The 13,291-nt window shown below is 37.7% G+C and overlaps 1 protein-coding gene across 5 annotated transcripts in view; it reads right to left on the bottom strand.

Moving 5' to 3' along the window:
- Window positions 1-13,291, bottom strand: part of NAB1 (NGFI-A binding protein 1) — a 44,577-nt gene that overhangs the window by 16,603 nt on the left and 14,683 nt on the right. For all 5 annotated transcript variants that reach the window (XM_059393071.1, XM_059393072.1, XM_059393074.1 and 2 more), the window contains exons 3-4: window positions 4,853-4,986; window positions 2,247-2,298 (exon numbers count right to left, since the gene is read on the bottom strand). In XM_059393071.1, coding sequence (XP_059249054.1) covers window positions 2,247-2,298; window positions 4,853-4,986 — 186 coding nt within the window. The remainder of the gene's footprint in view (window positions 1-2,246; window positions 2,299-4,852; window positions 4,987-13,291) is intronic.

The raw sequence follows: 13,291 nt of genomic DNA, 5'->3' as shown, positions 1-13,291 counted from the left end.
AGTGAGGATTACACGGAGGGCCAACGGTGAGAAAGAGAGGCAGACAGGATTTCTAGCCCAGCGGCTGACTACTCTTCCTGGCCCCTGGGCAGGTTTTGAACCTTCTTCCCTCTAACTCCTCTGACAGCACATGCTTCTTCGCAGTCTCTGCAGTCACCTGATTTCCTGTTCAGTGGCAGAGTCACTGTATCTACAGGGATCCTCTCTTGTCCGTTACCTTGGGATACAACAGGATAAAACCATGTCATCACGAGTTAGATTATCTTCTAATGGCCTTTTTGGTAATTCCGGCCATTTTTTTGGCATTGTATCTGAGACTAACTGGTCTTAAGCATTACTCAAGAGCTAACAGTGATGCTGATTACAAATACAAGCACAACTTTTAAAAGTGGGGCCTTTTTTGGACAAAATTCTTCTCTTCTTTGAGAACCACTGCTTTAGGAGAAAGTTTTTAAGAAGTCAAAGATGCTTAGCCATAGCCACTCATTATCTCAACTCACTGATTTTATTAAGTGCTTATTAAGTGTAAGGCACTATTATCAAATCCGAGTACAAAGCAGTGGACAGACAGATAAGAGCTATATTCTCATCCAATGGGCCAGATTGATAACAAAAACAAATACATCAAATACATAGTTTCAGATGCCGGCGAGTGCTTTGAAAACCTACAAAACAAAGCAGGAGAAAGAGACTAAATGCGACTGAGGTAAAGGTGCCCTTTCAGAAAGGGAGGCAAGAAGTCAGAGGCAGCTTGGCTGTGAGCTGAGGCCCCATGAAGAGCTGCAGAACAGTCTGCGCCGGGGAACAAGCAGCGAGTGCTGAGGCAGGATGAGCTCGACCTGTTCTAGCACCGAAGAGTGGGTCAGTTTAGTAGGGACACAGTAAGAATGGGGAAGTGTGGCAGCAGATGAGGTCAGACACGCAGATAGAGTCAGATCACGTAGGGTCTTACATGTCTCCACGAGGGTAGATTTTATTCTAGGCACAGGAGAAAGCCACTGGAAAGATTTAAGTGAGAAAGTGAGAAAGGGAAACATGTTTAAAAGGTAGCTGTGGGGACGCCTGGGTGGCTCAGCTGGTTAAGCATCTACCTTTGGCTCAGGTCATGATCCCAGGGTCCTGGGATCGAGTCTCTCGTGGGACTCCCTCTCAGGAGGGAGTCTGCTTGCCCTCTGCCCACCCAACCCCACTCGCGTGCATGTGTACACATACTCTCTCCCAAAAATAAAAATAAGAGAAAAAAAGGTAACTGTAGCTTTGGTGTAACTGAAAGACTATAGACAAACAGACGCTTTGTTAAAATAATGAGAAGAATTTAGGGTAATCTAACACAGCTTATTTGCTTTAACTTGAAATGAACGGATGTCGAAGGGAGTACAGGCCCTCATCCCCTGCCCAAGAAAAAAAAGGAAGGATCTCTTAGACTTCAAATTTCTATTCTGCTGAAGACCGGCCTTTAAAAAAACATTCCATCCAAATTAATGAACAGTAGTTTTGAAACTATTCTATAGTTCTGATAGCCCTAAGAAAAGGATATATTTTTTCTTGCTCAACTCCCACCTTACCTCTTGCAGACCTAAAATCAGAAGGACAACCTCGGGGCTCCTGGGTGGCTTGGTCAGTTAAAGCATCAGACTCTTGATTCTGGGGCCGGTCATGATCTCAGGGTCCTGGGACTGAGCCCTTCGTTAGGCTCCTAGCTCCGTGGGGAGTCTACTTCCTCCCTCTCCATCTGCCTCCCTCCCCCTGCTCATTCTCTCTCGCTCTCAAATAAATAAATCTTTAAAAAAAAGAAATAAGAAGAAAAAGGACAGCCTCAACCATGATCCTCTAAAAGAGGCTTGATTATAGGAAAGTCTCCATTACTTGGAAATACTAAATTGTCATTTATTTCTCTCAGATCATTAATATAAACAACATTTAGCTCCTCTAAATTTGTACTTGGAAAGATGACTAATGATATAAATAAGATTATTAAAATGAGTAGAGTTTTTAAATCTCTAAAAAACACCTATTGACAAATCAACCTGTGATAAATTGACTGGAAATCAATCTCATTATTGTTGCTTCCTTCTAAGAATTTCTTCAGTATTCTAGTTTGAATCAGATACTTCAAAGCAACAAAATTCTATATTGTCTTAAAGATTCTACAATTCATTCACATTTTTTATTTATGGAATGCCCTTTGTTTTCAGTTTGAACTAGTAAACATTATTAGCATAAGAAAAATTAATGCATAATCTTACCTCCACTTTAATTCTCTTCGGGGATAATTCATCTCTTTCTCCACATTTTGACCTGAATAAAATGGGAGGGAGAAAAACTTGAGAAGGTAACAAATTTTATTCTAAAGACATCTCAATCTATAAACGTCCACCAAAACATACACCCCCGAAACCCTTACACCAGAAGTAAGACATTCATATTACAGACATAACAAAAAAGACTTTTCGTCACTTCTAAATTAACATCAGGGAAGTATGCAGACACAATTATATTATACATTTTAAAAGGCCACTACCTAAAAACTTCCCCACAAAGAAAGTACTCAATAAATATGTAATGATTATCAAATAATGCAAAAGGCAAAAAAAAATCAAGCAGGATTATACCACATGATATCTTCCTACAGACCAGCAGGAACACTTCAGGATAAAAGGCCCAAAGTGGCCATTTAAGATGAATGCTTAAGGCTACATAAGATTAAAATGCACCTATTGTCTATCTATTGAAACTACAGATGCATTTTCCCTCAACCTAGAGATCCCTCTGCTGGCACTCTATCCCAAGGGTACCTACAGATACATGAAACTGCCAATTAAACTGTAATAAGCCATCAATTACAAGTTATCCTTCAAAGTAAAAGATGTTAAAATGTGAAAAGTACATTTCAGAATCAACAAAATATGTATGTCATTATTTATGATGATGATATTTATAATGATAACAGGCTAGAAACAACTCAAGTATCCATCAGTAGGGCTGGGTAAATAAATCATAGTGGGGCACTGGGGTGGCTCGGTCGGTTAAGTGTCTGCCTTTAGCTCAGGTCATGGTCCTGGGATCATGCAACTGAGCCCAGCATCAGGCTCCCTGCACAACAGGGAGTCTGCTTCTCCTTCTGCCCACCCCCTGCTCGTGCACCTGTGCGTTCTCTCTCTCTTTTGCGAATAAATAATCTTTAAAAAAAATCATAGTACATATACACAATGCAATACCATGGCGCTGTAAAAAATAATGAAGAAGATGTGTACATGCTACCATAATGAGATTGCCGAGACATGTTAAAAACAAAATACAGAATAATACAGATACATCCTACCTACTGTTCTTTGGTAAAAATGAGAAAATATATATCGTTGCAAGTACATTAACACAGACTGGAAAGATGAAAGATGAAAAAGAAACTAATAAAACGACTTCTTTGAGAAGAGGAAGAAGTTAAAGAAGACCAGAATGGGAATGTAACTTTTTATATTACATATTCACATGGCTTTAGCTTCTAAATTATGCAAGCGTGTTATATATTTAACTTAAAAAGTATATAAATGGAAATACGACAAGAAACAGCTAAAAATTGTGGAAAGCAATTGCCTCTGGGTGTGGTATCCTGAGGGGGCAGGGAAACTGGTGAGTTTCAGTACAAGCCCCATGTACCGTAAATCTTAAAGCATGTACATGTATCACCTTGATTAAATTATGTAAATAAAGAAGTCAGAAAATTTTGTGTAATACAATGAAAAAAATTTAAAAATCACTAAATCAGCTCTTAATCATCCAACTTAAAAAAATCTTATAATTCTACAATATTGCTGCTATATATTCTTAGCCTGTTCACTTAGTCTAATAACTTCACTTTGTGTCTATGTGGGCTCTTAAGGCATAGCAAAGGAAACTGCTATGAGTTTGGGGCCAGAATGACAGTAAATGCCTCAACAGTGACTTTTCAAATGTGAACAGGTATGAGGGTAGTCTGGGACCCTTGTGAAAATTTGGATTCCAAGACTCCATCCCCCAAAACTGTGATTAATTAGGGCCAGGGAGGGTGCTCAGGATGTGGTTTTTCAACACACGCTGAATCACGCTAACGCCAGGAGGTCATCTGCATCTCCTCAGAGAAGCAGCAGCACACACAACTCATGGTGAACTAGAAATGCACGTGCGACAAGAGAACAAAACAGACGGAAAGATGAAAAAGAAACTAATAAAATGACTTCTATTGAGGAAGTCAATAGATTTAGGATTCAAATGAAGACGAGATGAACAATAAGACGTGTTTGTATTACATTTTAGAACCACCACTGCTTTCAACATATAAGTTTTTTACTTCAAATATTCCATATTCCACTTCTTATTTGCAACACACGTCCATATTCCATGTAATCTGGCATCTTCCAATGTTCCTTTAAGTACTGGCCAATGGAGTCTCTTCATCCATTCAACTAATCTCATTGGATTGGAAACACCTTGCCAAAGGAACCACTTGGCTTCTACCAAGAGTTCAACAAGTTCACACGGTTAGTGAGTATACAAGTAAGTCTATACATACTAACTACATCTCATCATCACACTCAAAACCAAAGCATCTGTGTGAGAAGAATGTTAAAACCACTATCAGAACAATGCTATAGTGCTACGGAACTGTCTTTCAAAAGAAAGACAAAAGGAGAATTAAACAAAACCACCTTATCAGTGTTTTGAATAGTCACTTCACTCTTTAATTTTATAGAACCACAGTCACATTACACTTCTACTTTTTAAAAAAAATGCTTATAGTCTATCAGTGGGTAATGCTGTACGTTCTACCTCTACCAAGCAACGCAAAAATATTGCCTGCCAATTAGACACTTACTTAGTGGTTCTGTAGGTATATTTGTAGGTGACTTCTCGAGAAATCTGCCTGGCCAGAGCAAACAGTTCATCTCTTCTCGTCAGCAGCGCATTATCCTTTACACAGAGCTGAGCAGCCGCTTCGTTAACAGTGAGCTGTGTATCCAAACAAAGTTTAAAAATTATAAACATCTGTATTTAATCAATTAAGAAAATGTTTCACTTAAGGATAAAAAATGTGACATTGTATAATGAGTTCATAGTTTATAAAAATCAGGATGGGTCTTTATTAGTCCTAAGGCCTAATTTCAGAAGAAAATCACATCACCTACCATCTCTCAGAACTCAAATTAATCAAAATAGTCACCCTGGTTTATGTATTTATATACTTAATTTTTGTTTAGGTATGGATTTATAGAAAATAAGCAAAATAAAACAACAAATTCTGTATCTCATTTTTATGAAAAGCCAAGGATTTGATATGACTTGTTGATACTAGTTCCCTAACTAAAAGTGAGTATATGCGGTCTGACAGGTATTTTTTTTTTCAGTGTGAACTGATATGAAACTTCTTAGGAAGGAATAAGAGTTAGATGATTTGAGTTAAATATTTATCAAATTACTATAGTCAAAAAACAGAGTTACCACAGATTAGGGCCATACAGGAAAATCAAGGTCTTGGGAGTCACTAAATCTCTAAAATTCATCTAATTCCACTCTTTTATCTATGTGTTAAATAATGTCAATACAGAAATGCTACTTGACAAAAGAACTGTATTGAAACTTAAAATAGCAATGTTATCCAAATTGAAAATCTGTTAATTGTTTAATTAGAAAAGGTTTTTTCACGTAATTTTGCCAATTTAAATAGATGTAGGGAATTGCCATGCAGTATATCAAACTTTTTCAAAAAGCAAGAAACACACTCGTTGCAGGCATGACTGACAGCAAACAGAGTGATGACAGACAGACCTGAGGGGAGTCCTGCGGCATCACTTACCATCTGTGTGACTCTGGGCATCTAAAAACTTCTCAGAGCCTCAGCGTTCTCAGAGGCAAAAATAGGATAATCAAAACGGTAACTACCCCAAGTGGCTAACAAGAAGAAAATGAGACACACCTGGCACAAGGTTGTTCTTAGTATTAGTTCTTGTTTTCCTTTCATAAAAAAACAGGCATTACTTCCTTCCTACCCGGGCATCCCATTCTGTTCACAAAAATGTTCTATATTTAAAATTTTCAAAAATACAGAGAAGCAACAGAAGAAATTCAGCCTTCATTCTATTAAGGCAATGCAGAGTGCAAACCTTCCATCTATTAATATTTTATTTTTTTTAAGATTTTATTTATTTATTCATGAGACACACAGAGAATCAGAGGCAGAGGGAGAAGCAGGCTCCCTGCAGAGTCTGGAGCCCAATGTGGGACTTGATCCCAAGATCCTAGGGCCTAAAGCTGAACGGAAGGCACATGACTGACCAAATGAGTCAGCCGGCACCCACATCTATTAATATTTTAATGTATATTATTCTAATATCTGTGAACATACAAACATGCATGTGAATATAGATTTGTAACTGCCTTTTTTCACTTATGTATGCTGTATTTTTTACTTCTATCATGTTGTTAGGCAGAAACTTCGTTTATTTATGTCAGCATCTGGCATGGGCTGGCTACTCAACAAGTACCTGTTGGCTGATAAATGAGTAAATACTCTTTACGATGTCATTTTTACTACACTGACATATAATATTCCATTGTAGAGAAGAGCAATATATTATTTAAACCAACCTCACTCTGAACATGAAACTTTTCATGTATGTTTTCACGTATTACAAGGTAAGCTGCAAAGAATGTTCTTAACTATGTACCTTGGCACACATATTCAATTGTTTTCTTAGAATAAACTCCTAAGAATAAATTTGTCAGGTCACAGACTATACTAAACTTTACAAGATTTATAGATTTCCCCAAATTACTCTCCAGGAAAACTGCTCCAAATCATAACACTACCAACAATTACATGAAGATCCATTATCCAGAATCAACCAATAATACGGGTTATTTTATTTTAAAAGCTTTACCAATTTGATGTATTTTCCGTATCATTTGGTTGTAATTAACATTCCTTTGACTATAAAACTGAACCTTTTTTCTTATGAAGTATTTTAAAATTTGCTTACTCATGGCAGTTGCCTGTTTCTTCTACTGCACTATTTGGTTTCTTAGGGACTTCAGGAATTCTTTATGCATTAAGAGCATTAACTCTTCATATGCAGTGGCTTTTCTTTTTCATACCTTATCATTAGCCTTATGGTTTTTGTCTTGGGTGCCATGCATAGAAACTCCCTTCTCACCCTAAAACATGAATGGTTTCCTGTAATTTGGCATAACAGTTTTATTTTTTCCACTTAACTACTAAACCATTTAGAATGTGTTATGGTGTATGATATAAATCACGTATTTAACATTCCCCTCCCCAGATTTCTACCTATAATTTACATTGTCTAATTCTCAAATAATTTTGCTATGGACAAGGTCATACACCCAGGCCTCCTATTTTAAACCCACAACTGAAAATGAGAGCATAATAGGAACAATGTGTTTTCAATCTTCTCCCCTTTTCCTAAAGAATCATCAACAGATCAATTTCTTCGCTAAGCGCCTTTTAAAAAAATTTACCTACTTATTTTTATTTATTTATTTTTATTAACATATAATGTATTATTTGCCCCAGAGGTACAGGTCTGTGAATCGTCAAGCTTATACACTTCACAGCACTCACCATAGCACATGCCCTCTTCAGTGTCCATCACCCCAACCACCCTCTCCCTCCCCCGCCCCAACCCTCAGTTTGTTTTGTGAGATTAAGAGTCTCTTATGGTTTGTCTCCCTCCCGATTCCATCTTGTTTCCTTTATTCCTTTCCTACCCCTCAAACCCCCCACGTTGCCTCTCAACTTCCTCATATCAGGGAGATCATATGGTAATTGTCTTTCTCTGACTGACTTATCTCGCTAGCTTCTGAAAGGCACAATGTAACTGGAGCTAAAAGTGAAAGATAAAGAATGATTTCCTAAATAAATTAACTTCAATTTTGGAAAAGCAGTAGCTACAATGACCTTGAAGACCTTCTTCAAGGTACCCTTTTAGGTAGCCCTTTCTTTCTTGAATTCGTACCCTAAATTAGTAGGGAGAGCTTTGGATTGTTATGAGGTGTTTTAACTGACATTTCAGAGGTACCACCTTATGCACAACCACAGAAAATAACCTTTCAACATCAACTGAAAATAGCGTTCTAGTATTCCATCATCCTACCAGAAACCAAAAACACAAATGTAGTATATTCTCTGTTACTGAATTCAGGCTTCCAGAGATCAAAAAAGTTGACTGAGCTCTCCAAGACCTTAGGGAAACTAACTGAAACTGTAGAAATAACTATCGCTCACCCCAAGTTGTACTAAGAAGCTGATTCATCAGGGATCCCCTCAAAAATTGCATTTTCTGTTGGTGTTTTCTGTATTTCATGCTCCTAATTGTTAATAATTAAATCAGTAAATATTATGATGTATTTTTAAAAATTATATAAATACTCTGTTAGTCACTGTAGTACCATACTAGCTTTTTTAAAAATTCCAAGTTTCCAGGGGCACATGGCTGGCTCAGTTGGTGGAGCATGTGACTCTTGATCCCAGGGTCCTGAGTTTGAGCCCCACACAGGATGTGGGAGCCCGCTTAAAATTATTAAAGAAAAAAAAAAGAAGAAGTAGTAGTAAAAATTCTAAGTCTCTAGTTTTTTTAAATAGGCATCACACCCAGTGTAGAGCTCAAGGTGGGGCTTAAACTCAGGACCCTGAGATCAAGATCTGAGCTGAGATCAAGAGTCAGATATTTAACCAACTGAGACACCCAGGCAACCCTATGTTTCTAGTTTCATTAAAAATATAAAATAGATATTCTCTCTAATTGGTTTACTTCCTCCAACTCCTCTTTTTTGTGGCTAAAAATGTCAAAAGTCCATTCATATTTTTATGTTAACTATTCCTTAAAGTTAGCTTCCTATCATTTGTAACTAGACCTAAAGTTTTCTTTTCTGGTAGTTAAAATTATAATCTTTAACAATCAAATGACTGTGACTTTCCATTTTGTATTGTTAGCATAAAAATACCATGAGAATGCGCTGTGACAGGGTGGCTCAAAAGGCAATCAACGCTTTCATTTCCAGCACAGGGAGGGAAGGGCTGGCCTCCTCAGAGAAAACAACTAAGAATATTGGATAAAAATAGGAGGAAAAATATCTTAAATGCTATCACTAAGCCAGCAAGACAACAGTAAGGACTAGTAAGGATAAAATGAATGAAGACAAAGTAAGTTGAGGACAGCTGCTAGACCAGATGACCCTGAGCTTCAGCTCCCAACCTCACAGGTCTGGTTAGTGTGCGAAGAGAACAGGAGGAAAAACCCAGGATCCACCAAAGGTGAGGGAGTCTGAGACCCCCTCCCTCCACAAGCTGAAATCCCAAACCACCACACCCCCACTGTAAGCCTGAAATAGAAATACACCTGTACTCCCAGGAGAACACAAGGGAAATTACCTGTCTTGAACCCTGCTACTGAGTAGGGGAAAACAGAAGATACTCCCTCGAGATTTCATAACCACCCCTGCAAATTAGCCCACACATGACTTTCAGCCCTAATTTACACTATATGGGCTGAGAATTTTTTTCACAGGTTTCTAGAGTGGTACTGTGCAGAAAACAGGTGACTGGTAGAAGAAAAAGCAAACAACCTCTAGAAGAATCCATTTTCTTCTTAGGCCTCAAAACATTCCCACAGTTCTAAGAAATATGAGTTATAGACAGAAATCACAAAATATCCAAAGAAATAGGCATCAAAAGTAAAAACCAGCAGAAATGACCGAATAAGACCCTCAAAAACCTCAGAAAAAGAGATGAAAATGTGACTAAAGAATAATACAGTAAAAAAGATCAAGAAAAACTGAGAAAACAGAAGGAGAGAAAGAACTGGGGTAGAGGCAAACAGCAGACTTCAAAAGCAAACAACAGATAACACGGGTTATAAACACAACAATGAAAACCAAAAGCCAAGGAAATATCTTCAATTAGTAAGGGAAGAGAACAGACAATACAGGATTTGATACCCAGAATAAACAACGAGGGCAAAATAAAGATATTTTAAAGTGGGTTGTGATTGGACAGAATTTGCCATCGGTAGGCCTCTGTTAAAAAACTTCTACATGATAGATAAACTTCAGACTAAAGGAAACTAATTCCGACAGTAAATCAGATCTAAATAAAGGGAGGGACAGAAATACAAAATAAAATAAGGGAAATAAATTCAGAATAGTAGTCATTATAAAAAGTGTAAATAAGTCAATTGTTTCGGATAAAAGAAAAATGTGCCTATTAATTTTTTAATTCCAATACAAGAGCTGGATGTAAAACATGGATTCAGAAAAACTGAAAATAAAAGGATGGTAAAAAGATAACAAAGAGAAAACACATGTACTTGTATTAAAATCATACAAAATAGGCTTTTAAAGCAAAATGGGCTATGAAAGATTAGAAGAGTTGGTGCAGAACACAGAAAGAAACAGAGAACTCCACAACCACAGTAGCCGGTTTTCACACAACTGTTCCTGACAGAGCACGCAGACAAAAGCAGACTGCCTTAGAATAAGCTTGCTGAAACACAGAACACTCCACCTGCAGAAACACACACGAAACACGGGCCACACTGAGCCACACTAAAATCTCAGTGGATTTTAATATATGTAAGCCATGTGCTCCCACCACAATGTAATTCAGTTAAAAATGATTAGAAAAATAATTAAGGAAAAGCCCTCATATTTGGAAATGAAAACACACTTCAAATAATTCATGAGTAAGAAATCATAAATAAAAAGAGAAGTAATCAGAATGGGGGAGGTGGGACTTGATACCAAAACTTTGGGAATTACACCAAATCAGTATATAGTGAGAATTTATAGCCTTAATTGCTTACATTAGAAAAGAAGAACAGCTAAACGTCAATGAACTAGGAAGCATCTGAGTTAAGTTAGAAAAGCACAATAAAATGAACTGTAAGAGAGCACACGTGCACACACACTACACACACACACACACACACAGGGCACAACTAAGAACATCAGCTAAGCCAAAAGTTGCTCCTTTAGAGATCAGGGGTTGGAAAGCTTTTGCTGTAAAAGATTAGCTAGTAAGTATTTTAGGCTTAAGAGGCCAAAGAGTCTTTGTTACAACTACTGAACTCCGTCTGAAGTTAGAGCTCAGAAGCAGTCACACAGAGTACATAAACTAACTGGCCTGGCTGGGTTCTAACAAAAACTTACTGGAAAATCAGGAGATGGGCCACATTTGGCCCACGCGCTGTAGTTCACACACCCCTGAAAAGATGAATAAAACAGACAAATCTCAGGCAAAACTGATCTGGGGGGAAAAGAGACAAACGGAGTGGCTGGGTGGCTCAGCTGGTTAAGCGCCCGACTCGGTTTTGACTCTGATCATGATCTCACAGGTTACGGGACGGAACCCCCCATCATTCTCTGTGCTCAGTGTGAATCTGCTTGAAGATCCTCTCCCTCTGCCCCTCCCCCCCACTCATGCGGATACACTCTCTCAAATAAACAAATTGTAAAAAAAGATGAGAGAAATGTACAAACAACAGTAGGTCTTAAAAACGATAAACAACTTTACAATAATGAGTTTGAAAACTTAGATGAAATGGACATATTTAGAAAAATGTGACTTACCAAGATGACTCAAAAGAAGACTACTCTGATAGTCCTACAGCCCATTTTTAAAAATGATTAAAAAAAATTCAAGTATATGATGCTGAAATCAATGCTTTCTAAGAGTTTAGAATAAAGCATCATAACTTATCAATAATGTATTCAGGTCTATCTATGGGGGTCCCAGGTTCAAAAGTCCTCCCCTCTCAAAACTAAGACTGCTGGGTTCCTCTGAAAGCTTCAGCCTTGACTTCTCAGCACTACAAGGAAAACTGACCTAAATGTGGCGTATTCTGTGGGCCCAAGTCCTTATCTTCGTAACACATACACTTCAGCTCCTATAGAATTTCCAGTAGGTCTACAACTTACCCACTTACCCATCCACCCCCTCCCATCTTTAAGTGCCAGAAGTCTCCAATGGAAGATGCTATCTGACAAATATTCTAGAATGCCAACCTGACGACTCGCTCGCATTTCTGATACTGCAAGCTCCTGCCTCCTCCACTGGCCTTGCTGCTTTCAACTTTCAGTTTCTTTCTCCTCATCCATTCACTGACTTAAGATCTGACACATACACTGATTGTCTGCTTACCATGTAACACACCTCGGGAAAGACGAAACATCCTGTCTGCCTGGACTTCTAACACTTTGGGGTTTGTCCCTTAGAACCTGCCTCACCCCAACAACGAGTGCGGTTCAAGGCCCAGCCACTCACACTATCTTCATGGTCTGACTCCTATACACCAGGCCATATCCCGCGGGGTACCAAGACCATCGCTGATTTTTTAGCTTTAAGAAAACAAAAAAGTGTTTATTCTAACAATGATTAATTTCATAATTCTTTCTGCCTGATACATAGTACATTTGGAAACAAGTATAAAAATGCATTAAGAAAGATAATTTTATGTAGTTTACAGCTGAGAAAATGTTTTCAGGTGCAGATAACTTTTTGGTTTTCATTCACTAGTGACCTACATATTACAGCTGTAGGTCTTGAAAGATTGAAAGAATAGTGTCCACATGGGATTCATGAAGAAAACTCTCAAATACTGACAGTGACTTAACAATGAGTCATATATTTCCTTATTTGGAAATTGAGGACAAACCAGTACTGTTCTTTAATCTTAGGAATTTAGAAAAACTCACGTATCTTTCACTCATTTTAAATAGTCACGGGAGAAAATGTGAAATTACCATACCTAGGAGGTACACTTAATGTAGTACCTTTCTTTTAATTCTCTCAGGATTTCATAATATCCACCAAGTGCTGAATGGCTACTGGTTTGAAGGAAGCATCCTGATTCATAAACATCTATCCTAAACTGTATTTTTGGACCAGATTCACATACTTGAGTTTACAAATAACAAGTGGTCTAAGTTTCAAAGATATAAGCCACATATTCTAAAGCCCCCGCCCCCACATCTCAGCCTTCTAGCACTCATTCTGAGTGTTCTCTTATTTTGGGAAACTCATGATAATCTCATTACCTAAATACCATCTGTACCTATTTATCCAAAGAAGCAAAGAAACCTTAAGCAAAAGCCAAGTGTGAAATAATTTTTCTATTTTTTAAAAGTAGGTTAGGACTTTAAAAAGAAAAAAAGTGAGGTTGATTTGGTTTATCAAAGTCATCTCTTAACATACTTTCACTTTGAAAAAATACTGACTCAACTTTGGGTTTCATCTGCTATA

This window comes from Mustela nigripes, chromosome 3 (assembly GCF_022355385.1).
Source record: "Mustela nigripes isolate SB6536 chromosome 3, MUSNIG.SB6536, whole genome shotgun sequence".
NCBI classification, from domain to species: Eukaryota; Metazoa; Chordata; class Mammalia; order Carnivora; family Mustelidae; genus Mustela; species Mustela nigripes.
The sequence above is the reverse complement of the archived record's forward strand: the minus strand, read 5'-3'. Positions and strand labels throughout refer to the sequence as shown.